The sequence below is a fragment of the Neodiprion lecontei genome, chromosome 3, assembly GCF_021901455.1.
Source record: "Neodiprion lecontei isolate iyNeoLeco1 chromosome 3, iyNeoLeco1.1, whole genome shotgun sequence".
Lineage (NCBI taxonomy): Eukaryota > Metazoa > Arthropoda > Insecta > Hymenoptera > Diprionidae > Neodiprion > Neodiprion lecontei.
In genome coordinates this window covers 42,383,549-42,410,910 of record NC_060262.1, presented here as the reverse complement: position 1 = coordinate 42,410,910, position 27,362 = coordinate 42,383,549, and the positions used below count along the sequence as shown (strand labels likewise).

Sequence of the window (27,362 nt, the reverse complement as noted above, 5' to 3'; positions counted from 1 at the left end):
TTTCACATCTTTCGTCGGTTCCTATCGCTATTTCGACGCCGTACTATTGCGGTAAAACATGAGTCGTAGAAAAGAAAGATTCACCTACTACAGAATAATGACAACGCTGCCTAAACTAGCCTAGAGTGTTCACGCGTTTGCAGGGTGTTGCAAAGGTGATAACACTATTTGTCATCATAATTCTGCGACTGTTATCACGCCTAAGTAGTGCCTAAGTGCTTTTATGTATTGAGCAAAAATACGGAAACAGAACTGAAGAGTAAATATTTTCCATTTACCGTTTTCTGCGCTGTAGGAAAGATGCCTGTTCAAACAGAGAATTGGGGCACGGCCAGAATAGAGTTCGTAACAAGATAAGAAATTCCTGAAAAAAAAAAAAAATCATGAACGCCAACCCTATAAGCGCGAGATAAGAGGCTGTAATTCATTCCTATTTGTGTTTCATATTTCTGCGAATCTTTCATATTCCGGATTCAACTCCAGTAGAGCTCTGTCTGTGTCAGTCAAGAAAGAACAGGCTTGGACCACGGCAACGAATTGTCTCAACTCTAAGAAGCAAGTAAATCGTAACTGGTGCAGTGAAAGAAGTACAGTTCGGGTTTCGATCGACCATAAACTATAGGTAGGTATACAGTAAAAGCAGAAATTGGTCGTCCGCGAAAATTTAGCTTAAACACCCATTTCAGCATGGAAGTTTCGTGTAAAAATACTCTTATTCGATACCCCAATATACTGACTCATTGTCAGTGATTATTTGCCTATCGTAAAATCATGGGAAGATGACTTGATTCTCGATTGGCAAGACTGATTGTTAAACGTAAGTAGCTTTGACCTCGTATTTCCAACGTGGGAAAAACCGACGGCCGCAGATGGTGGATATACAAGAATACTCAATATTACCGGAACCCCACCGACCCTGGTCGAACGCCTGGCGCATGTCTAAACCTATCGGCCATTTCTTCATCGTTTGTTACCGCAGCCTCGATTTCTTTGGGGGCGTAACGCGCCAGCGCCTAGAGCTGACTTCCAAGGGGTGCGTCGCGACGCCGACGTCGCTGTCGCTCCGAGAACGTTGTGCACAATGCGAGGAGATACGAAGGCTCGTTTTTATATTTGCCCAGGGATAATTAAATGAGATTGGAATTTATTGCAGGATCCGAATTGAGTGACGTTCAATTCTATGATTAACGCGATTCAGCGGTCGCAGATACCTACCAATAAACGTGAAATCGTATGATGTGAGCGGTGACTGATTTTTTTTTTTTTTTTACTCTAAACTTATTTGTTCGATTGCTTTGGCTAGCTAACTTAACTTGACAATACGTCATCGTATAGAGACGGTTACCTATAAAGGTCACTAAGATTGAATGAATACTGTACCCAGTTTGTTCTGAAAGATTCGCACAATTTCAATCACGAAGTGGAATTTATAATGCGTGATAAAGAGTTTACGTTTTTAAGCGTGGATGTGCAAGAGAAAAAGATTCTCATGCCAAGTGTGTAAATTACAAGCTTTCAGGAATCGTGCAACAAGTGCATGTCTGCATACGTGTTGGTATTTTATAGAAGACAATTTTTGATAGTTTATATATCGTAGATAGTTCATTCTTGTGTGTACTTGACAAGAATTATTACACATACCTGTTATTACATACGGTAAGATGGATATGGTTTACTGTTGGTGCCAATATAGCCGAAGCGTAAGATGTGGAACGGAGGAAAACTCGTGCCGGATGTTAAAACCGACTGTGGATAATAATAAAATTTTATAACTACCGCTGCGGTGAACCAAAATTCGTTTCACAAAATACCACAATGAAACTATCTCAAGGATGTTCCTATACTATACAGCTTCTGGAAATAAGGGATCAGCTTCCAGTTTAGCTTTTGCCCTACGGCTTAAGTTTCACCGTTCGACCGTACTGTAAATTGTATAGGTATACCGACGTGCAAAGTTTTTATTTTTATTGCTTTATCCGATTTTGACAACATTGCCGTTGTGCTTTGTGCGTTGTTTCTGTGGTCCCGAAACTGCAGGTATTTCTTCTTGCTGCCGGTTTAGTAGGTGTGCTTTTTTTCTTTTTCTAGTCAGCCAAAGTGATTTCTAAATTTTCCATTTCGTGGCCATAAAAAGTGCGAGTTTTGGTACTGTTGGGTAATTGGGGAAAAAAAAAAAAAAATGTATTCTAGCATCGATTCTTTGCCTGCGTGATGAAATTCTTGGTACGCGTGATAACGTTACGAAAAATCAGCAGCCTCAAATGGTGGGTCGTGAATGTCTGCGATGCTTAACAACGTGATACGGTATTTCAATAATTATGCTTCGACTTATACTGGTAATTAAATACGCGTAACCGTGTTGTTTGATACAACTCGCGCGCGCGTATAGCGCGTTCCGAAATACCTGTACGTACATTATCATTCGTGGATACAAAATGAAATGCAATAGAACAAACATATTTATCTCAAATTAATTAATTTCCGATCAGTGTATAATTAATTGTGTCAGAATGCTAGACCGTTTATCACGCGTTGAAGATGTTTTTATTTTCGTTATTTTCAAACGTACCATTTGTATTATTGAAAACAACCGATAGAGAAATTTTTTATTGAATGGATATCTGCCGTTTATTTTACGAATACATGTGTTCATCGATTTATTATTATATTTAATTTAATGTAAGAACAAAAAAATTTTCAATCAATATATAATCTTTAATTGAACTAGCAGATTATAACGGAAATCTGAAAATATACGATTTTATCGGCAGAACATAATAACCTAGAATCGTTACGGTGATGGATGATATTATGTACAATGCGAGTTACCCTAACGTTTAAGTAAATGATATTGAATCGTAATCTGAGCAAGCCAGAATCGATCTCAATGATTGGCGATTAGATACGATTGCCAATTTAACGCGTCATGAAATTGTACGAAACATTTATTTGGGTTTGAGTTTCCGAATTGTCGAAACTAATACGAGATAGCTTCAATTACATATTACAAAACGTACAGATTTAATCATGCTATATGTATTTCTTGTACCAAAAAAACCTCGCGTGCTTGAGACCCACAAGACAAATCAATGATTTAACGAGTTTCGGGCTAACTGATTACTGAAACAAGATCCAGTTCATTAGTAAAAAGCAATCGACGACCGTTACAGAGAATTGAACAAGTTCCTATATTCCGGTAACGAGAGTCTCTTGCTGTGTCAAGTTTCCAAACTTGATAACGCTTCAGAAAGCTTGCCATTCTATTATTTTTTTTTTGATTTTTTGAACTAATGGAAGTAAATAAATTTTTCCAGAAAATCAAACATAACCTGACTGAATCTGTATTTTCCCTGATAGAATATTTAATAAAAAGAAAAAAAAAAGAAAAAAACAGCCGAGGTTGTGGTAAGTGTTAGAAATGTAACGATGTCAAATAATAATCCTTTTCACATACGTTGGATCACTTGATGCGTTTCCGTTGTAGATGCTAACAACTCATAACAGACGAGCTTGTCACAGCGGACATTATCATAAAAAGATCAGAGTCGGTAATAAGTAATTATTCTTAATTATGCGCTTGAAGAATTGCCTCATTACATTATGTACGATGTTACATAGCGATGACGGTGCATGTCCTGCACGATAAGGCAGCGTTTCTCCGGAATACGGTATTAAATAGATACCGATCAGTCACACTCGTATAGTGCCAATACTCAGTTTCCTGTTATTTTTCCTCCTTCAACCGATTATTCAATCTCCGAGTCACATTGAAACGAAAACCGTCATTTTTTCAACCGACACGTTTTTTCCGCACAAGAAAATGCGCATGGCTCGCTGAATTGCACTTTCACTGATTCACCTTTGACAAGCGAGTGTCTTGTATCACCCGTTGTGATTTCCCAAGACCATCGAAAAGGGCCGAATCTTGGGTTATTCAAGGTGTCCCCTACTGTCGAAAATCTGGAGCAGCCTCTTGAGGGATATTTTGAACTGTTCGTTAGCGTACATTTTGCGTTTTTCACTCACTATGTGAGGGTCAGTGAGTATATCGGTGCTGGTCGAACCCTCGGCGGTGATAATTGGCAGCAGGGTGAACGCGACCAAAACACTGTAGGCGCCACGCTCCTCCATTTCCTCCATCAGTTCTTCCTTCGTCGGCGGTTTCGTTTTTACTTTGAGTTTCTCAAGGTTTAAAACCAACTCGCGGTGATAATGCTGTATCAGCCTGTTGACATTGTGCAAACGAACCTCGTCTGTGGGCGTTGAGAATAGAAAATGCTGTAGATCGATCACTGGCGAGGCGAACACGGAGTTGGCAAAGTCCACCTGGAATTCGGAATGCTTTGATCAGTTTATAATCGTGGGGGATCAAGACTTGGAACAAAACATTACGGAAGCAACGAGGTTCCAGTACGTTGCGTGATAAAATATTAAAAGTAAATAATTCCGCAATCACTGTATTGATCTGTCGTGCGATAAATTATACGAATTTTATCAATTTCGACATTGAGAGGCAGTGGCTTCATAACTGTATCAAGAAATTGTCATATTATTGGGCACTTGCAGCTTTATCTTGATACCGATTGATTTGAAGACGTTGTTGTACGAGGTATATATGTAATTCCCACGTAGGCGTTCGGTATGTGACAAGTTTAAAGAATGTTAATAGTTTAAAAGGTGATTTGTTCCAACGTAAAGTAAGAAAGAAAAATCAGAGTCTGATTCAGCGGTGAACGAGTTGCCTGAAAATTTTTACCGAGCTGAAATATTTGGCTCGAAATCATTGACCAGAAATTATTTTTCAATCAACATTGTTATTACGTAGAGCAAGTGTTGACAAATTACAGCCACATGAAGACACATGACGTAAGCAGGTTAAAGCTCCGGTAATCAACTTCATTGATAAATAGTTGGCTGATGGATTGAACTCAGATTAAGACGCAAATACAAAATTTATTATCGAAATTGGGTTCAAGTAATGCGAGAGAATTTAGTTTGGGCAGTTTATCGAATATCTACGTATAATTAATCTATTTTTAATGAGTTGTTTTATCACTTGAAGTTTCTCGGTAATAAAAATCGTTGAGCTTTTCATTTATGCCGAAGGAGGAACCGATCACTCAGGATTGAGGAGATTATTGGAGTTGATTTAGTGAAAAAAAATGCCTTTCTGTATTAACGAAAAGTTTTATCATTATTTTCTTTTTATTTGCCCCCAGCTTATTTTTCTATCGATCATCGGTTTTTGCAACGGTACGATACGCACGTCTTAATATATGACCGGGTGTAAGCTGTATCATCGCAATCTCTATCAGTGATGGGAAGGTGTATCTTTGACAGATCTAAATTTAATCGGCGTAGATTTCCTAACAAAGCCGAATCAAGATTCTTCCTTTGCTTTTGTTGGAAAGGCTTGCAAAAATCTTAAAAATAATAAAGATAACTCCCATTTTTACTCCGTATCGAGCTGTTATAGACAGAATCTGGACCGTTTGAACCCAAACGCGAATATATGATAAATACAATCACGTCAAGAGCTTACATGTAATTCACATCTGTAACTACTATGAGGATAAACTGCAAAAGTGCTGAGGAATTGGGAACGCACCCCGTCAATATTTTTCTCGATAACTTGAGATCGCGCCTAACCAACCAAACGGCAAAACAACCAAATAGCCAAAACGCTATTCCAGTTTCTTCTCGCGATTGCTGGATAATTTAGGTTACGGTAAACAGGTTTCGGCAGATTGCCAAGCATGACTCAAAATTGGAGTTACGTTTGAGGTACCGATAACAGAAGTGGAGTAATAAGTGTCGTTCTGATTTTCCCCTCTCGAAATCAACGTTTCGTTATCGAATCAATTTAGCGTGATAAATATAGCAGCAAACCTTCCAAAGATTCAATCGTTATTAATACGACAAAGTATCGCTATTGACTACACAACTTCAGAGAATAACGATGAGCGGGATAAATTTTTTTCTTTTTGAATCGAACTTGGAGTTGTCGCTCGTTTGCTTTTCACATTAATCGACGGACTCGGGATTGGTAAGAATAAGCTTCCTGCACTCAAAGAAGATAAAATTGAAACTTACAAGCAAAGCTTCCTCGACGCGACTGGTCTTACTATTGTACCGGAACATGAGGTTGTTGTACCAGCAGCCGCCGTGATTAAGAACATTGAACTTAGACCCCTCTCGCGAAATAGCAGCATTGACTCGGGGTAACAGAGTATCTCTCAGGGCTCGTATTCTGTCCGCATACTTGTCACCGAAATTCGACCAAGTCGCTACTTCGTCAGCAAGGTCGGATACCGTGCTGGACACCAAATCTTTGGTCATTGAATTACCTTCCTTGCACCATCTGTTATGATCGAATGGATTCATCGACGATTTGTCCTGTAAACCGAGAATTGAGTCGATAAGACCATCGTTAGGATTCAATCGGTGGACTGATGACATTCGAACTAAATACTGCACGAAGACAATGTACCTTTTCGTAAAGCGCTACTGAGCCGGCGTGAAGAGCGGCCATCGACTGCATAACCAGCATGCAATGATTGAAGTCCAGTCCTCGTTGACGGTCCATTTTCCCCCTGACAAAGTCACTCTTCGTAAGATCGTCCATTACTATCAGAGCCCGTGGTGATTTCTCGGAGTAAAAGCACTGCGCGGTCAGTGCGAACAAGCCCAAAATTTTCGTGATGGCAGGCAGGGTAACCGAAAGTGCTGTTACCTCTTTGTCAACCTCCTTCGTATAAGCGTGACAAAAGTTTACTCAGCGTCACCGAGCTAGTTAGTTTTTACACACTTTATGCACACTAGGGTGGTCCTTGAAAAGGTCATTCTTGAATTTCGTTCAGCGTGCCTGCCAAATCGGCTCAACATCATTCAAAAATAATTCCTTAATTTTTTTAGATTTCTATCTCAACTCTAACCCGTGCCTCAAGAGGGTGGATTTCCCAATTCGACCCTTTCGGGGGCATATCAAATCCACCGAACAGATTTAAATGAAATTTAGTACAGGGGGATTTTTGGGTCGCTGATTACGAATCTGAACTCAAAATTTGAAAATTCAATGTGGCGGATCCAATATGGTGGACCCAAACTCCGAAAGTCACTTGATATTGCCATATCGGATCCACCAATGTGAATTTTGTACTTTCTAGTTTAGATTCATAATCAGCGACCTCGAAAACACCCGAGTACCGCGTTTTATCGAAATCAAATGACTTTATGGATTTCGCTTTACCGTATTGAATCCGCCACTTTGAATTTTCAAATTTCGAGTTCAGATTTGTAACCAGTGACCCAACAAACCCCCATCTACCAAATTTTTTCTAAATCCGTTGGGTAGATCTGATGTGCCCCTGAAAGGGTTGAATGGAATCCACCCTCTTTGGGGTACGAGTTAGAGGCGTGATAAAAGTCAGAAAAAATGAGAGAATTATTTTTGAATTACGTGAAGCCAATTTGGGGGGGGGGGGGTACGGTGATCAAAATTCAAAAATGACCCTTTAAAGGACCACCACAATGCACACAATGCATAGTAGTGAGCTTTATTTAACTTCGTCCAAACCTGGTGCAGTTCTGTGAATTCAGTCGGTTTCGGCAGCAGTTTGATGATCAAGGATCGGGTCTCCTGTGGCTTGAAGTCCAGGATGTTTCTGCTCCGTGGACGTCGCTTGAACTCGACGGAGACGCGGTACATGACGGTACTGTGGGCAGAGCTGGGAAGCCTCATCAACGTCACATCGTGTTTCATTACTCTGATTGTGGGGTCGCCCTCCCCGCTCTGCATACATAGCTGGAGGAAATCTTCGTCCAGCCATTCCGGGATGTCAGAGTGCCTGCGGGGAGAAAAACATTAGACATCAATGAGGGACAATCTTATGTACACTCCGTACTAGACTTGGAACTTGGAAACGGATACAATTTTTTTACCGTCAATTTGGATGACGCGTATGAAGCACTGTCGCTTTACGTAACCGACTTTCTAAACTTTATTTCGGGAAGATGCAACTTTTTTTCGGTTACTTGGCTGTAAAGTACCTACACCGCTAACTACCTGAATTTGCACACCCCAATTCTCTTGGAAACCGTTTGTCGTGAGCCTCTGCTTCTGTTTTCATACGCATAAATGTACTTCTTATCGTGTATCATCTTTTACCGAAAGCTGAAGTAAGATTATTCAATGCTGATCGGTGATTTTTACAACTGTAAATAACTGTATGTAGACCTTGAGCATCGGTTTCTCCCAGTTTTCCTGAAGCTATTATGCTTACTACAAGTAAAGTTTGAAAATTCTAGAAGATAATTCTTACACCTCACACAAATAAAGCAGATTCAATGGCTTTATCTTGAGAGTCGAGATTTACCTTGCCATGACAAAAATATTATAACCTACCCCGCACATTTGAAATTATTCTTCCCTAACCTAACTGTATATAAACGTAATTCTAGACAACATGTGTGCGATTTCCATCTTTGAATATTTTTGCATGACATGTGTTTTGCAATTTTTGATCATCGTGTAGACATGTGGTTTTTTTTTTTGAAGAATTCGTGTAAATAAAATTCCAACCCAAAATTGGCAAACAATTATGCTTTCGAGCTATTTTCTTTCGAGCACATCCGGGGAATCTGCCACCAAATTTCAAGACTGTCTCACTCCTCAAAAATCTGTACTAGGTGTTGAAAAATTAAATATTCAGTTGAACCAGTATTAAAATATTATTTTCACAAATTAATTCTTCCTCTTTCATTTTATTCTCATTGCAAAATGTACAAGTCACATGATTTCCGGGCATGTTACGTATTATTACTATTTATGTCTGAGCAAACATTAATCGAAGAATAAATATAACCGTAGAGTTTTTCAGTTAACCGCAGAAATATCTTGAATATCTTACATACCTACAATCATAGCTCGCATCCAAACAGAGGGAACAAATTAACGCTCGGTACCTATACCTACTCACGGCTATTGTCGGTGGTGGTTTTGAAAAAACATGTAATTCTTCGAAAGTTATAAAATCTACTTTTTCACTCTAAAAAACTTTACATCCAGCTGAACTTGCAATTAAAATCGTACGGGCTGCTAAGCTTTGCAATATGATAGAAAAATTTCCAGAGATATAATTTATGTGCATATTTCAAAGTGGCAATCTCCTGCCGCAGCATCATCCTCGTGCTTGGAATCGCAGAATATACATTGCGTGGGATTAATTCCGTGGCTATTCGTGGACGGGTAATTTTTCACCACCCCTTGAGACTGCACATGAATAACATAGTGAACTGATTTACGTGTTTAAAAACGCGCGCACTCACTTAGATCCACCGTTGGCGTGTATTCGTAGCTCAACCTGCATGCTTTCTCCTTGAATGCGTTAATTCGTTTCGCGTTGGTCCCTGACGCCGACTCTCTTTAATTTTCACAGCCTCTCGCAGGGATTTTTTAAACGCCGCACCACTCCGCACCTCCGTGTTCTGATCACTGAAGCGACCGAGTAGTTCAGGGATCGACGATCTCTGCGCTATTAAGACTCGGCCATGTCCTGTCGCCCCTCGGGCCCAAATTCCATTTACGATAAGCCAAGGTATACCGGCGGTCAGTACATCGCCCGATTAGATAAAAACCTCTCTCTCGTTCCCGCGCTGGCGATCACCAATCGATTATCCCATTGTCAAAAGGGTTCCCATCACCGCGGCGAGTCATCATTAGTGAAGAATGTGGATGAGTTAGTTGAGCGATCAAGTTTCGCGGGAATTAGAAATTCATGCTAAGGAAACGATGCGGGCCGTTATGCTGAGCGGAGAGATGGTAATCCTTTGCCCGATGATGCCATCACGGTTTAACGTGATCGGTGATAATCGATCCAAGATAAGTTAAATCGACGACATATTTTCCGGTGCTTCAAAGCACGCTCGGCCTCTGCACGGTCAAAGAATAGCTATGTAGTAATAACAGCATTTCTTGTTGTGCGTAAAACGAGAAGTCTCGCTTTCTTCAATGTTTACGATGACGTAATGTCATCTTTCAAAACCCGCGCGCTTAGCAATATCTAGGATATTGGGTGTGCGCCGGCTTCCTCATTATCGTTAATTCAAATTGTCGACTCCGTTTTGGGGGCCCATTTTGACCCAAATCATAATATCGTTGCCACGATATTCTATAGTGGTTGAGCTTAACACATGATGACTGATAAGACGAGGAAAACAACAAAAAAGTATAACGCCAAACAAGTAAAACTACTCTGTACAGTGTGTAAAGTGTACAGTCAGAGTTACGAGGCTTCTTTAGGTGCACCGACAGAAAGATTAGATTTCAATAACGGCCAACTTCGCAGGTGCGATTATGTTCAGCTGTTACAAGATTTATCACCATCGAAGATTTCTTCTCGAGAACTACCTAGGGTCTTCGAACAATCGTCTCTTCGGCCTTTCAATTCATTATCCTACAAAACCTACTAGAGTTTATTGTAAAGAAAGAATAAAATACGAATTACAGATTTCATGTTGCGATTAAGATCGAAATTGACGAAAGTTCATTGAGCTGAGATATCGAATTGTTCAAGGATAGTAATAATACGCAGGGAAAGGTCGATCAATATCAGCGGTTTGCTAATATTTACCAGAGACTGAGATATGGGAAATTCCCGATATTGAACGAGCGTACTCCTTGTTGTTTCTCTCTTGAATAATTCGCTCAAGATACATGGCGAAGTCGTGAGAGGCTGTAGATAAGAAGCATAAGAAAGCTAGCTAAAACAATAATACTTTATTATTCTGGATATTATCGCGGTAAAGATGTGCAAGAAGTCTGTGTGTACACAACTATGGCACCGTAAACAGTGACTCCATTCTTGAGATTGTGTCATGCAGGCCTGCAATAGTTTTGTGTTCAGGTGTACCAGTGTGAGTTGATTCGCATGAACATCGTGAGTTTAAAACAGCGCCAGCGGCCTATATAAGCAAATCAGACTTGAGTGGAGCTTCATTGATTCAATTGGTCGGTCGTCGAGTCCCATGGATGACAGTTACTATTGTTTTACTTGTCAGTTGTAATCCCAGAGGGGTGACGCGTCTCGATCGAACTTTCGTTGTGGTGAAAAGTGTTGCCGAACCTTCCAAGTCGTTAAATACTTATAAGAGTGGTAACAGTGAACGATGATCCAAACGGAGCAGGACGAAGCTTTCTACGAAGAAGTGCTAAAGAACTACTTTGGGGATCCGACAACGAAAGTGCGGTCAGTGAAGCAAGAGCGAGCGACAGCGAAAGGTGAAAATTTCCTCAGCGACATGCTGCGCATCGGGGTTGAGCTCACGAGGAATTCATCAACTCAGGATGACGCCGGCTGCCGAATATGCGAGAGGCGAAGTTTCATCTCGAAGCATGAACCGGTGGGCGATTCCAGACTAGTGAAAATGGTCCAAGAACAGCAGCTCTTCACTGTCGAGCTCAGTATCCTCAAGAACGTCCTCCCACGGATCGAGACCGCACTCGGGATTCGACTTGGCCCAAAGCTGGTTTACGGAAGAGATGAGCCACCTAGGGTTATTATTATGGAGGATCTGACACCGGAGGGATTTCACGTTAAAGACAGACAGGAAGGACTATCGATGGCTCACGCTACTATGGCTATCAAGAATCTCGCCAGATTTCATGCTGGATCTGTAGCTCTGGCGGAGGAGGTACGTATCATTACGACACGTGACAAAAGTCACAGCGGTAAATTTCCGTCAATTAGTACCAAAATAGTTCGAAAGAGTCATGGAACCTGAAGAGGTCAGATAATTGTCTTTTGATCGTTCCAGAACCCCGCAGCAATCAGGCATTTCAGGCAGGGAATTTTTGACTCAACAACACATCCAAACTTCTACACCCTGGCTATTAACAGTCTGATCCGTTTGCGCGAAAACGCGCAGACGTGGTTGGACGAGGACTGTATTTTAGCCGCGAAGAAGTTGAAGAATGTCATTGGATCGTTGAAGCAAAGGATTCAAGACGTTTACAAATACGATCCGGAGGAGTTCTGTGTTCTTAATCACGGCGACGCCTGGGTCAACAACATGCTCTTCGTTGAAGATAGATCGGGCAAACCGATTGAACAAGTTTTTGTACGCATACTTTTGGTAATACGGCAAAGATTAGCTAAAAAGGGTCTGACAACGGCACACTTCAAACTGCAGTATTTTGGGTTGTCATTCGAAACAGTTGCGCTGAGAACAAAAGTCATCCAAGTACCGTGAAAGGTCGTAATTTTGAAATTACGTTTCCAGGTCGATTACCAAATGGTTGGCTATTCCTCGCCAGCGATCGATCTCTTATACTTTCTCGGGATAAATCCGGCGCTCAAGATTCGCGGTCCGGGTGAAACGGAGCTTTTGGAAACTTACCTGGAGACGCTTACACTGAACATGAAGAGGTTAAGGTGCAGGACGGAATCGCCGACAATGGAGCATTTGAAGGAGGCCATGTATCGTCGACGAGTCTACGCTGTGGTGTCGGGACTCTTTCTTCTCCCACGGATGATGCTGGATAAAGAAGAGATTGAGAGTATGGATCAGCTCTTGAAGGACGGCACGTTTAGAACAAACGCGTATGCAAAGCCGAACACGATTCGAATGATGAAACGAATACTTCCGCTCATGAACGAAAGAGGATACCTCGATGCGTGAACTGCACTCTTACTTTCGATCTTCAATATTGTTACGTTGCGTTTTTTCGCTCGAAATGCGTCAGCCAAACCAAATCCATGGACCTGTCAATTGATTTATATGTAAGATTACGGAAATCTTTCCAAAAATTTAAAAAAATTTTACTAATATCAACGTACGAGAACGTTTGATCTTGAGTAAAAACTAATTTAAGTATTGTTATTTTTTTACTATCCTATTATGATTATTTTTTGTTTCTTAGGAAGAGAAAGAACTTTATTGTAAATGAATCTATCGTTGTAAATGGTTTGGTCAATTTATTATTCTGAAATAAAGATTGGTCGTTTGGTCTGATATCTAGATCAAATAAATGGAACTAACAACCAACGTATAATAAGTTGTGCATGAAGGGAAAGCACACACAAGTTTGCTATATGAATATTAGCAAAGCCATCTTATTGTTTTCATATTTCTGTACCTTGATGGGCGCGTAGCGATACAACCTCGTTAATGGATGATAAGGATCACAAGTGGTCCGATAAGAGTGGCTGACAGTTCTGGGCGTCATGGGTGCTTGTATAGTCCAAATTCCTCAATGGAGCGTGACTTTACTTGATGGTTGATACCCAATTGAAAACTTAGGTCAGTGCAGGCAGAGGGACTGGTAGTCAGAGTAAAACTTCGAGAGTCCAAGTAGATAGCTTCAGTAGCTATTGTATAACGTTATAAACTACGATATTGCAAATCATCACAATATTCCTAGTTTCTGATAGAAGATTTCGGGGTGAATAAAATAATCTGCATCCCAGTGTCTTAGCAGTGCCTACACGGTGTTCTTAGCTAGATTTCTCCTTGGGAAGGCCTGATCCCAAAGTGACCGTAGAGAAACTGCAGAGCCAACGATAGGAACGATGATTTAGAACAGGGCAGTAAAGCAGTAAACCAGTGAAGCACCAAACCAGTAGGTCATTTTAAGGTGAGCTCGAGGGTTGCCTCAGTAACCTACATCATGAACGGAGAAATTGTTGTGGCAGGCTCTACCGATTGGTGGGACAGATTTTTTCACCGAGAACGGATTACATTGTTCCTTCATTCTTCCCTCGCCCCTCTTCTTCTTCTGATTTCATCGTACTTTCCATAAGGTTCCTCTCTTGCCAATTCCTCTTCCTCTCTGTCTTCTGCTTTTTCATGAACGACGACAGGAGAAAGGTGATTTCTCCCGCTTTCATTTTCCAAGGATGTGATTTACAACTGAGAGAGTGAACTCTGACTCGCTTCTGCACCAGTCCTGCGGCTGCTACCGGTTCCACGACGTGTACAAGTCTGCATAGGGTGGCACAGTACATTGTTGAGAACAGTAGCAAACGTGCCTTGGTAAAGCGTGTAGAGTTGGAGGATTGAAGGCGAGGAGTACGCCTCTCAAAACAGTTGTAAATCAACCCCCGATCGTGGGATGGAAGTCATCGTCAATGGCCTTGATCAAGCTCGGTAGGAAAATTGGAATGGGTCTTCGGGTTCGGTTATACCGGTGAAAGTATCCTGCAGTGGGTTACTCGGTCACGGCGTGGTGAGCCGAAAATTCCGGTAGCCGTTTTCCTCTTCTTCATTAGTCACGACGTTTACCAGACGACAAAGCGGCTACGCTCAAGAAGATAATGCCTCACCGTCCCCTGCGCATTTTCTCTTCCTTATCCCTACCCTTTGCAGCATGGTACGAGAAACGCTGAGACTCCGAGACTCGGCGCCTCTTCTGCAGTCGATCGTAAACCGAAATGTTAGGAAAGAATCCGTGCAATCCCTAAATCTCGGAATTCATCTCGTTTATCCATAGCTCACAGTCACCGAGGATCGCAGGATCTTTGGACGAAGACAATTTTTCCAACTTAGATACGTCTGTCGTTTGTCTCCGCCTTGAAAAGCCTCGAGGGCGAAGATTTACCCCGGGCAGTTATTATTATTAATCAGCAGAGATCAGGCTTCGGTCGTTTCAGCCATAATATACCTAACCGGTGACAATGTGTGGAGAAATGTTATTCAACCAGGTGTCCTTAGAGGGGTGGCTAAGGGAGAACGAAAAGCCGGGGGTGGGGACGCCGCTGCGGAAAGGAGAGACGTTGACGGATTCGCCGAGGAAAATTGAATCGGACTGAAGAGTCGAGTGACAAATCGAGGATTAGTCTCTCTTGGTAAAAATCCGAGGCGGGGAGACGCGGAGTTTCAAGTCCAACCCCTGCGCACCTGTAGATCCTTTAGTCCTCGCTAAGGCGGGTTTATGAAAGGTGGAAATATGTCTTCTTTAATTGTCTCCTATGAACCCCGAATGAGCCACATTCAATCTTTTCATCCATGCAGTGCAGGCTTAAGCCAAGACATCCCTCTCTTCCATCAGGCGAGTGGCAGGAGAAGTGCACGTTCTCTCATCTTAAGAAAAATTCTTCACGTGAGAACAGTGAATTGTCGGAAGTCCGATTGTTTTCTGTTTTAAGGAAAGAAAAAATAAAGGAAAAAACATCGAGTGTTTGGAATCTGTAAGAAACATCATTTCGTAGACTAATTAAAATATACGAGAAATGTTATGCTGTTGAAATTGTTTTCATTTGTGGTCCCAACGTGCAAACGCATTGACAAAAATTGTATTCTAGTATTGCAGTACGCCTTCGATTAAGAATGTTTGATAATTCGAGATGTGAGAAAGCGTACAGCCTTACTTGTATGGTACGCTACTATCCATGCCTGCATTACCGATATATAGGGGTGTATTTACAGGGCAATAACTGGCAACATTTGTCGCCCCTTTGTGAGAAAGGTCGAGAGTGATCTGGCACCCTCAGTATTAATTGGATAACAATACACCCGTGGGACAAACTGACAAAGACAAAATAGAACAATGTTGGTACCCACCTACAGCTCAGCCGATGTGTTAGCGAATTATACCAGATTCAGAGGGAGACACATTTCACAATTTCAGTTATTCCTCTCTCGGTTCAGTATTACGGGATACGGAATAATAGTGCATCTACACCCCTCTCATACGACGTTCTTGCGAACAACCAAATTGTCTTTGAATTCTTGCCAAACGTTTGTCACGTGCGTTTAGAGCCAGCTTTAATCGTAACCATCTCGTTAATGTCATGCGGGCTAAGCTATAACTTACTCAGCAATAAGAGCGAAATATTTGTTCAGAAATGGTTTCGGATCTTTCCTCGCAGGTTAATTGTCTTGCTCGATTAGATCGGCGTCTGTCGCGAGTGATTTAATTTGATGGTGTATTCCTGTCAGCTTTTCGTTTTATTTTATAGATTGTATGTATATTGCTCGAAAAAATACCGTCCCACCATTGATGAGTACCTTTGCGATTTTTAAACGTAAAAAACGTTACGAGATTGATGGATCAATAGATGTTCGACAATTGTAACTGCTTTTCCGCCAGCTTTCTATTTTTATTTTTACTCCAAGATTTACAATAATTTGATAAACTACTTAAAAAGTAATTTTAAGCAAAACAATCAATATCGTGGGCTCTTCTGCGGGTTTTGCAACTTGTCCATTAGAATTACACGGATTTAGAGGATATCAGGCTGCAGTTGCAATTGTTATTTCCATGGTCACCACCCGATTACCTACGGTATTGTATTATACGGTTTGTTTACCATTTGTGGAAATAAAGTTTATAACATGATTCTGACCAAGTTGTGCTCCAGAGTTATTATCACACGCTACCTGACTGTGAAAATACGTCTACCTTGTATCCGTCCCTGGAATAAACATTGCGTGGAATGTTGTGTAAGAGGAGAATTTATGGTTCGGTACGAGAAATTTTGAACCTCCGATAAACTTTCTCCGCACTTTCGCCCCACGCGTCACCACGCAGGCTAAACCGGAGAACAAACGGAATTGGTAATAAAAATGTAGGATGTTTTGGCCCTTTGCGGCGGCCATCGATTCAACAGCGGAGGAGTTTTCGGTCGCTATTCTTCTGGCTCCAAGCTGGTCCGCACTAAATCATAATACTATGAATTTACGGGTCAATTATACAGACCCCGGTTTCACCGTCTCGGTTCCGCTGGTTCCACGTTGCAGGTCAATCGTAGAAGTTCGGTAAACCAAAACTTGCGGCCCCGAGAATGAAACCGCGGGCTTTTACCTCGGCCAAGGGTTGTTAAGCTGTAAAAATTTTCAGATACTGCCCGTAAAGTTTGTCAAGGTTTTCAAATAGGTAGGTACTGCAAATATCCAACAGCTCGGGTATACACATGCCATTGCAGGTTCGTTACCGCATCCTGCAATCGTTGGTTACTTCGTTTCTCGTGCATGTTTAATGTGGCTTTTTCATTACCTCTGCACTATCCAACGAAATTAGGGGGGAAGGTGGGGCTACATCTTGAGCGGTCTAAAATCATATTTTTTGCTAGGCTTTTTTTTAAGACAATGAAAACACTTGGGGCACCCTTAAATATTCGACTCTTCTTTGCAGTGAAATAACACTGCACCGTGAAGCGTCAAAGACAGAACAGTGATCTTGGAGCCTGTTCGAAATTGAGAAAGTTTATCAGGGAAACAGTTTGAGTGTTTGCCAAATGGTGATCATCAATTGCTGACAGTTAGTAGACTCAGTTCCGAAAATCTTGACTACATCGCATGAGTTTTGAGTCTCGAAAGCCGAGGAATGACGGAAAACAGAATCACTCCGCAAAAGCCGAAACCGCACTAAAATTGCATAATGCGGCTCTACGCCAGATTGTTACCGGACCGACCCAACCACACGAAACATACACACTGCTACGTTTGCCTAATATAAAACACTTGCTGTCGTAAATAATACAAGATTTATGACACCGACCACGGCAGACGCAAGTAGACGTCGTTTTGGACCCCGAAGTTGGGTGTAGCTCGGGCTTTTACCCGTGTCCGCAGTTTATTTCTTAGGTCGTTCGTTTTACCTTAATTTTTGCCAGGAACGCATTTTTCAGATCTCCTTTGGTTATTCATCTGCACATGTCTTGTCTTGGCGATTGTTTGAGACATTAGACCGCGTTTGCGGTGAGTCTGCCTTATACTTTACAAACATTCAATGGAAAAATTGTACAAAATGATACGAATTTCGGACTGCTGCTAGGGATGATTCAAGCAGCTTTATTTTGAACTGCACGTTGTTTCTCTCGCTCGTTTCGTTGCAGAGAGGTTGTGCAACTAGGGACAGGCTAGGTTTAGCAAACTAGGCCACAACTATGGCGCGTGTTCGACGTTGCATTCATCGTCGGTTGACACGACTCCGCGGGCGCCACGCGGTCTCCGGGGTCCGAGATGGATCTCCGGTCTCTACGGTCTCTACGGGGGGTCACTGCGGGGTCACCGAAAGACGACCCAGGGGTGAGCGGCTTCTCGCTCTGACAAACGCGTGAAAAACCTTATGGGAACTGCACAACCACTGCCCCACTACCAATCGCACCGAGAGGCTCGATTTCTGTAGGCCAATTCTCGGAACAATCCGAACATGAAAAACGGAAGAAATAATTTTTGCGAAGGTAATTCGAGTACGTAGTTTGCTTGTATTTCAGGTCCATTCATCACCGCTGGACGAGAATTATATAATCTGCAGATGTTGAAAAAAGTAAAAAAATAAAAATGCGATTGTTGTACATACGTATAATGCTATGCTATGCACGTACATGCATACGTGCATCGCGCATACGTGATACGGGAACACGCGCGAAAACGTGGCGCGAGGTCGACCCAGCGGGAATTCAATTTGTCCACCTTCGATTCGCCGGCCCTTGTTTGTTTCGGAGGGAAGGTTATTTGCAGAATACAAGGGTCCTGTAACGACGCTTCGGTGACGCCCCGACGTCGGCGTCTCGTTTCAACTCCGCGGACGACGACGTGGCTAACAACTCAACCTCGTTTCATCCCCACCCCTTCACTAGGGTGGTTCATTTTTTAACCTTTTTTTTTAAGGTAAATATTTTTCTACTTGCTCCAGGTTTTCCGAGAATTTTTTTATCAGTATATGTCACAAAATTTTTCGAACGGCAGCTTAAAAAAACAAAGTTAACAAACGAGCCACCCTAACCTACACAATCGTAGCCTTCGCGGACTACGGCTAGACAGGCTTCCAACTATTTCTCTAATATTTTTTCCCAACTTCTTATCACACTATTATGAACTCACCCTACCACGTGAATGAAAACGGCGATCCTTACCAACAAAAACAGGACGACGATGTGTGCGGCATTATACGTGCCTACCTACAAAGGATACTTCGTGACGTGTAATAAAGAGATATAGTCCGGGGTTTGGATAGGCTGCTGGCTGTGCAACGACTGCGGCCCACATGCATCGAGGATCTACAGCGCTAGTATTTACGCTGGTGATATCAAATTATCATCCACGTTTGTCGAGGGCGATCCCCTCTCGCTATTATAATAGGCCAAACACGGCTTCACGTCGAGAGGCCACGTGGCGACGCTCGGTATCACTTCTCACGAGGCACGTGGCTCTGCCAACCCCTAGATTTCCTCCGTTCTTCCTCCGGCACTCTTGCGGGATCCAGCGCAGTAGATCATGAATTTGTTACAGTTCATCCCGGGAATCGGGGGTCGGGGGTCGGGGGCGCGCTGATCTGTGTTACGTGGGGATTCTACGAGGCTCCGTCGACACCCTCGACTCCCGTTCTCGGAGGCCGAATCATTTCGACATCACGCTCGAATCTCTGGATTTTCACTCGCCGTTCGTTATCCAGCCGGGACCATATCAAATATCGAATATCGGTGCGAAGTAACGTAGATACAAGCTTCGTCGGATGGTCGGATAAGTTTATAAGTGGTTCGTCAGGGATTTGTATTTCGGGAGGATGAAAACTTTTTTTCGATATTTTTTACCGATTAACACCCGCGTTCTGCTTTGCCAGCGAATATCTTATTATTCTCGTGTCCTTTGGAGCAAGGTGCGCCTGATCCGCGGGCAGGTAGAGGCACAATGCGCTGAGGTTTACGGTACAGATCGTTAATTGATCAACGACAATGGTCCGATACGGAGGTTTTCAGGAAATCTCAATCGAGGCTGTATAACGCGTTCAGCATCCGCTTTATTTAAAAGCCCACGTAATGTAATAGGAGTGGGAAATGGGAAGGAACAACAATGAACGCCTTCGCTTCCAAATTCTGACTATACAGGCACGTTCGAATACCTCGAGTATCCGACGAACGGCGAAATCGATCGAATCCCTGAATATCTAACAAGACTACACCCTACTGTTTGTCTCGTGAGTCGTGGTAATAAAGTCTTATAAGGTGCATGTACCAGTTATCGACCCTGTCCCAATTATTGACCTCTTTTGGCCTTGTCTGTTTGATCCTTAGCTCTGAAGTAACAAAAAAATAAATTCGTGGCGTCTAACCCTCTAGCGATTGGTTTTAGTCATCCAGAAATTCAGAATTCGTGCATTAAATTTATAATTGTGGAAAACAAAAAGGTCAATAATTGGGTCTAAACGTGTACACTTGCCTCGTTGCCTATCCAGAGAACTCCGCAATCGCAAGTGACCCTTGCACTCGTCACTGGATCTCCTTCGAAAAAGTCGGCTGTCCTGTAGTCTTCCTTCTCCAATTTGCACCGTTTTCGGGGTGTGACGTGTCGAACCGGCTGGCTGCACTGACCTCGATACATCCCGCCACGTAGGATCGTTCCGTGTCGTGAACAACCCAGCCGTTTGTCGGGACGCACGGATTTGTAATGTAACCAATCAGGGTGTGCAGCTGGTGGTCCTGCCATGGCTTCGCCGGGTTTATCCCGATAACGAGGAGTTTAATGACAGCGCGCGGTGTGCGCGTCTACGTCGTGGCCGACACGTGGACACCCGGCTGGCTGCACCCTTGTCCCTCCACCTTGTTAAACGGAATGACGTTTTTTGTCTTTCGCCCCACAATTATTCATTCCCTCCCCGGTTACCTTCCTCGATCTTTTTCGGACTGGCGTGCATCGTTTACGTCATGCAGCCGATCGCTTCTCACCTCGTCCTCATTCCTCGGGATATTCTTCAGGACATAGACCGCATAATTCTACGCACGAATACAACGGGAGCGATTCTTGGAGTTTTGTACCCTTTCCGCTGCGCACGTCCGGCACGCGGCTTCGTAGCCGGTGTGCGTACTTATTGAAGAGCAATTTTTGCTGTTGTCTATTTTTCTTTCGATGGTGAACCAAAGTCGATTTTTTAGTTTTACGCTTTTCGGTGACGGTAGACCATGGAAACGCGTTGGAGCGCGGGTAATAGAATTTTAAAGGATCCCTGGCAACATTATTGTAATAAAGATCCGGTAAAGCTGCAGTAAAATAAGATTAAAGGACCGTGAAACGAGCTTTTTAACTCGCTCGGGCGCACCAGAGTTTACGAGAACAAACGAAGCACTGTGGACTTCTGGCTCTCCTCACAATGAGTACAGCCTGACCAAGACCGTAAGAAAGAACATCAAGCCCCTCACTGAATGCCAGAAATACGAAAACGAACAGACCCGAATGAATCAATCTGTTGGCAAAATCGTTTGTTACCGTTTGTACTATTTGCGATATTATTGGTCCTGAGAGAATCGATGAGTATACTTGGGTCGTATATATAATTTAGCTTGAGAGGTGAAAATAATAGGGTAGAATTCCCTGACATGGGGCCTTGACGGCTGTTACGCTCCTGAGGCCGGCTCCTTTACCTTTCTTAACTATTTCTCGTCTCTCATCGGATCCAGCATCAGGCTCATTTTGGAAGACGTTGCACACAACTTCCCGCCGACGTTTACGGCTCTTTTCGAATGACTTGTTTCCACGGTTTTACCCTCGTCCAAAAGCCATAATACAGGTCAACTTCCTTTTTTCTGATTCAATAAATTGTAAATCACCACTGTCGATAACTCGTACGGTTTTTCGTCATTTGACTTTTACTGGCTGTTCGTGCGAGACTCTGTGTTTACTATTTTCTACATTTCTGTATTTCTTTGTATCAAAAAACCCCGCGTGAGGATATTCGGTCGTAAAAATTTATCCGATACGTGGAAAGAAGCAACATGCTTCTCGTTTTAGAGAGCATACAATGTATGGCACATCCAAAAACCCTACCTCAGGGAAAGAAACGTCCGATTTTTAAACCAAATAGCCTAGAGAATCGGTTTGATGAAATCGTTTCAGCGCAAGATCTAAGATTACGAATTTTTATACCTAGTCCAATCAATTGGTTTAACTTTTTTCTAGAGGAAAATCAGGTCTTTGATCAAATTCACACGGGTTATACCCAATCAAGACCACAGAATTATAAAAATAATTTCTTGCACGAAGCATAAGGCATTGAACTCTATTTTTTGCGGTTAGGGGGGAGGGGGACAGTCTTGGAAGTTCTAAGATCATTCCTATTTTTAGGAGTTTTTTTTTTTTTTTAAGAAAATGAACACATTTGGACTTATTTGAATTTAAAGGCTTTATTATTCATAGTTTCTAGAACATTTCGGAATTATTTCATTGAAGTTAACAACAAAATGACGGCATGGCACGTACAGGTAGCGAACGACTCCGAATTCGAAAGCTTTTGCTGTGGCGCTTCTCCTTACATCACTACCTAACTGGTAACAGAGAAAAAAATTTGTTCCAAGTGTTTTCATTGAAAAAAAAAAAAAAAAAAAAACTCCTAAAAATAGATATGATCCTCGCCACTCTCCCGGATCCTCGCGCGTGACTCGTGAAAAATTGAAGGACCCCTTCTGCCCGCCCCCGCGGCATGGCTGCAGGTACTTCGGAAGCGCGCGTCGCTTTAACGCGGCTTTGGGTCCCGGAGCTCGGGGCCATTGTGCAGCGACTTTTGAGAACCTGCGGAACTTGGAGCGAGGCTCGCCTCACCTTGCCTTCTGTGGCTCAAAGCCGCGCGAAGCTCTGTCTGCACGTGTACGCCGGCACTCAAACTTCGCAGGTAATGGAATTCGGACGAAAACCTGCGGGGCCTTGCGTATTGCGTTGCGCTTACCTCACCCCCGGTGCTAATTTTGGTGCGTGCCACCTTTCCTCCGGCTACCTTTTTATTGAGAAGCTCTTCCGGTTACTTCGGTCGCCAAGTAGGGCGACCAAGATCTGCAGCTGGGCTTTTCGGCTCATCCTTATTTCCTGCATAATACATAACTATTTCATTAACGACCGTGCGATTCGTAGGCCGGAGAGATTTTGCTGATCTAATTAACAATATCGGAGATGAAAAATTGGATGTTTTTCTCCAGGTTTTTGAGATTGGTGCCGATGGATCATTGGTATTATTTTCTTTCAATTTTTGCAATGCTTGCGGTCATTTACTAAAATTTCAATTCTCATTTCTTTGATCTTCAATTTTCGAAATATGCAGGACTGCGCAGTTAAGGACAAATTGTCAGTGGTGAATTAAGAAGTACGAAGTTTCAGGTTTATTTTTTCCGGATCGTGGAAACCACGGTCCCTTCTTTCTTGTTGAGAAGTATTTACGATGTGATTGATACACACTTGTTGTAATAAAAGTCTACCAAAGTATAAAAATCGTATAATGACGAGGGATTTCGAATCGCCCGTTACATAAGCCTTCACGACCGCTTGCCCCACATGGGATCATTAATTTTTTTTCTCCGAATTTCAGTCGCCACCCCTGTCTGATAGTCGCAATTAGTAAGAAAAAAAACACCAGACGGAAAAACTCAATCGGATAAACAGAGATAAAACGGGTCGAAACAAGAATGGAAAAATAAAAAACGAGAGTAAAATCGATTCCATTGTTAAAATAATTGCTGGATTTCCGAAGTGCAGTAACAGCGTTCTCCAAGTCTGCCTAAGCCGATGTACATGCAGCGTACACATAAGTATGTACCCACATACGTCGGAACGTATCTTTCACAACAATATAAAATACTGTAGGTACGGTAAAAACCCTTTAGTTACACGCGGGGCGCATACCGTCCTACAACTCTATCGGCACACCGTTATTTTCTATCAATATACAAAGAGTAAAAACACGTGCCTAGCACGCATACGTATACCTACGCGTCGAAGGTATAGAAATCGAAATCCACACCGGAGGATCAGGGACACCTTCGCACAAAGCGTAAAACATCCGTCGGCATTATACATGTATTGTACATACACAAGGTACGGGTCGAATTGGATTGTCAGAGGAAAAACACGAGTGTGAGGCAGCGCGCGCCTCCGCGCACCAGGGGTGGTTTTCGTTTTGGTATTTGGTTATTTGGACGGGGGTTTCACGTGGTGAGACATCTGTCGGACAACTTAACAACGACCTCCCCCCCCCCCCACACACACACACACTTTCCGAACCCGACTCGCCTTGTCGGCTCCTATGTAACTGCTTGTTCGCCGTTCGCAGGTTCGCGCGGAGAGAAGAGTGGAAAAGGAGAGCAAACTACTCGCAGCATCCCTGCGGACTTGGACTCTCCCCCGAGGCAACCGGAGAGACACCCCGCAGACCGACAACAAGCTACAACTTCTCTATTTAGCGCTTGTTAGCACCGACAATGTGCCGCAGCTGATCCCCTTAACGAGACGCGTTAGCGGACTTTATACGTACGCCTCGCTCTTTCTATGGACACCCCCGCCTTTGGGTGGAGGAGAGGAGAGGAGAGGAGAGGGGAGACCCTGTTCGACGGATAAATAACAATCGGGTGTGTAAGAAACGTCAGGATTCATTCGACAACCCATTGAAATTTTGAGTCAATCGGTAGCGAGGGAGGGGATATGGCATGCACACTTACAAGGAAGGTATCCCAGGTCGATATCTCCGATTTGATTTCGTTTGTAATATGTCATAGTCGACTGAAAACTGAACGATACCTTTATTTTTTATCTGCCCTTAAACACTTTAAGGGAGTGAAACCGCTCTCCAAAGCAAGGTGTGTCAAGGAGCGATTTGACAGTTTCACCCACAAGAACATAATATTTTTTAACCAATCCAACCGGAGAAGTTTTCTTATAACGAGAAATGAAAAATATAATTTTCTCAAATGAAAAAAAAAAATGTCAAATCACCCGTTGACATGCCTTGCTTGAAAAGGTGGTTTCACCCCCTTAAAGTGTTGAGTGGCGGATGAAAAGAAATACGTGTCGCTTAGTTTTTGGCCTATTATAACATATTGCAAAAGAAATGAAATCGGAGATATCGTCTTGGGATACCTTCCTTCTGAATGCAGAGTAGATATATCCCTTCGAACGGAAACTCTGCTGGGAGTTGAGTGTCCCGTACAGTTTTCCGTACACGCAGTCTTTGATAAGTTACACACACTTGCCATTGAGTTTCGAACTGACAAATGACTGACAGATTGCTAAAAGGCGAAGAAAAAATAAATCATTGTATTTCCGGTTTTGATGTTTATACCCGCATCCAGCTGATGTTTAATGATCGATATGACGCAACGTCGATACCCCGAGTACCCTGAGTTTCGTGCGTTTCGAAAAACGTTGGCCGGCCGGTGCTTTCTGGGTAATTCATGGGCGGAGAATTCGAATCAGAGGTTCAAGAAACTTCAAAGCTAACCTCAAAAGGCGAGAGTGACGGAACGGCATTGATAATATAATCATGTAATTTCGATCGTAGCACTCGGGTTGGGTTAATATACACAGTATACGTCCGCATATACATATAGGAGTAATCTAACTAAGGCGTATACTTATACTCAGGAATAATCCCTACTCGTTCAACTTTCATGGGTTGGAGTAGGTTCCGCGAAGTGCCGGCTGGGGCCGGAACCGATATATCTGCAGTCACCGAGTGTGTTTTACATTTTGTCGACGGTAAAGCAAATCCCCGAATCCCTAAATCCCCGGACGACGACACGAACCACCTTGTAGACCGTATTTACAAATAGGCGTTACTAGTGCGCAGGGGCTAGTCGCTAAGGCAGTAGAGAAATAAAAAGAAGAAGAAGAAGAAGAAGAAGAAGAAGGAAGGAAGGAAGGACATGGGGTGGGAAGCGATGCTGGCTGGCCCGCGTGCACCTAACTAGTAAGAAGAAGAGGGAGAAGACGAAGAACAAGAAGGAGGCCATAAGTTACCAAGGATATATTATATCGCGGCTCTCTAAGCTGGCACACATGCTGGTGCTTCGGCAAAACGTCTTCCGAGGAGCATCGCCTGGTTTATTCCACGCATTTCGAAGCGTTTTCCACCCCAGTCAGTTTCTTACACGATCACCTCACTCTCGACACGCGGGGTGGGTGTTGAGCTGCCTGTAACCGCTTGTAAATTGTCTGAAAACAAGTTGCCTAATATACTCGAAAATACACACGTAGAGACGCGTTCCGGAAAGCCAGCTCAAAGAGCGCGCAAGCTTGATTCCAAGATTAATTCGCCGGTTTATTAACGCCGCTGGTTGTCTGCGCAGCCATGCTGAATTTTGACGCTGAAATATGAGGATTTTTTTCATCTCTAAAACAACCTCGTAGCCCCGATATTCACTCGACTCGCACCGACCTATACACGCGAAAGCTTTACCGGCTTCTAAAGAATCTGGCTCAGCTTCGTTTAGATTGAATCTATAAGCAGACGTTATGAAAAATTTTGCCTAAATGTGAGCTGTCATTCAGGCTGTGGTTACCCAGTTTTCTGACGGATCTGTTGCTCGAGTCAAAGAAACTTGTAATTGTAGGCCTTTGTTAATGTAGAGGAAGCTTACGGCAGTTCGTTTGTGAAACACATGCGAGGAATTAAAGGCGCACGACACAATTTGGGGAAACGGAAAGAGCGATACTGTGAATGTACACTGTGCACATCTACACACCCACAGCGTGGATGATGACCGATCTCCTTTCACCCACAACAGCATGGATTGTCTCTAAATATACTGGCGCTATTTTCGTTGAAATACAAAATCATCCGTTGTGCCCGCACCTCTAATTAGTTTGTACAACACGAGGAAACGCGTCCGCCTCGTCGTCCAACTGTCAGATTCTTTCCGTAAACATTCCCATTTCCCATTCATAATTGACGCACCAGCTGTGACGTATATACACGTTGTACATCTTCGCGATGTGCGCTATTTCACCTTCATTATGACAGTTTCAATAATCACTGTGTATAAACTGCTGCACAGGCTGCTGCAGTATCTTGTTTAGCGCAAATTTCATCAACTTCACGACAAAAACTTTCTTCCTTCAGCAGTGTACATAAACCCTTGTGAATAAACCATTCGGCTCTCTGCCACGTTTTGTTCGTTTGATTACCTGTTTCCGGTCGACATTCTGAAACAAGAAACTTGTTCCGAAGAATACTCACGTCGCGTTTGTTCATGTTTTGTCGATGTGCCTGACGTGAGCCAGAGAGCACACGCACGCGTGTTCGCGATGAAATCAATACGCGTGTACGTAATGTCTGTGAGCCAAGATGGGATACCCAATTGAACGTCTCGTTCATGAACTGTTTGATAATTGAACAGAAAAATCGGTCGTTTCTCTGCGAAGTACACCTACAGCCTGACCGTTAATCTATTCGCCTGTTCCGGTCGAATCAAGTACCATTCTTTTGGTTCGACGATCCTTCTTTCTCATTGTCAGTTATACACGAAGGAAAGTTCTTTCTGCAATGCGACCATCTCATCGATCATCAAACGGGCTCCTTGTCACGCTCTACCGACTTCAGAAACCTGGGTGGATCTTATAATCCAGTCGCAGTCGATTTCCTCCTGCACTACGTCACGGTGTGTCCT

At 43.0% G+C, this 27,362-nt stretch overlaps 2 protein-coding genes across 3 annotated transcripts; one reads left to right on the top strand and one right to left on the bottom strand.

The window, feature by feature from the left end:
* The first annotated feature begins 495 nt into the window (after window positions 1–495).
* On the top strand, window positions 496–13,011 carry LOC107227875. 2 transcript variants are annotated; one of them, XM_015669152.2, is made up of 4 exons: window positions 496–622; window positions 10,893–11,691; window positions 11,815–12,117; window positions 12,280–13,011. In XM_015669152.2, the coding sequence occupies exons 2-4, from the start codon at window positions 11,167–11,169 to the stop codon at window positions 12,676–12,678; spliced, it is 1,227 nt and encodes a 408-aa protein (XP_015524638.2). In that variant the 5' UTR covers window positions 496–622; window positions 10,893–11,166; the 3' UTR covers window positions 12,679–13,011. The 2 variants fall into 2 exon arrangements, with proteins under 2 accessions (XP_015524638.2, XP_046590063.1); XM_046734107.1 differs by having other exon boundaries at window positions 498–622; window positions 10,905–11,691.
* LOC107227874 lies at window positions 1,616–9,522 on the bottom strand. Its single transcript, XM_015669151.2, has 5 exons — window positions 9,328–9,522; window positions 7,577–7,847; window positions 6,491–6,748; window positions 6,094–6,396; window positions 1,616–4,326 (listed from the first exon to the last, which is right to left on the bottom strand). Exons 1-5 carry the CDS (start codon window positions 9,366–9,368, stop codon window positions 3,931–3,933), a joined length of 1,269 nt encoding a protein of 422 aa, XP_015524637.1. The 5' UTR covers window positions 9,369–9,522; the 3' UTR covers window positions 1,616–3,930.
* Window positions 13,012–27,362: the final 14,351 nt, after the last annotated feature.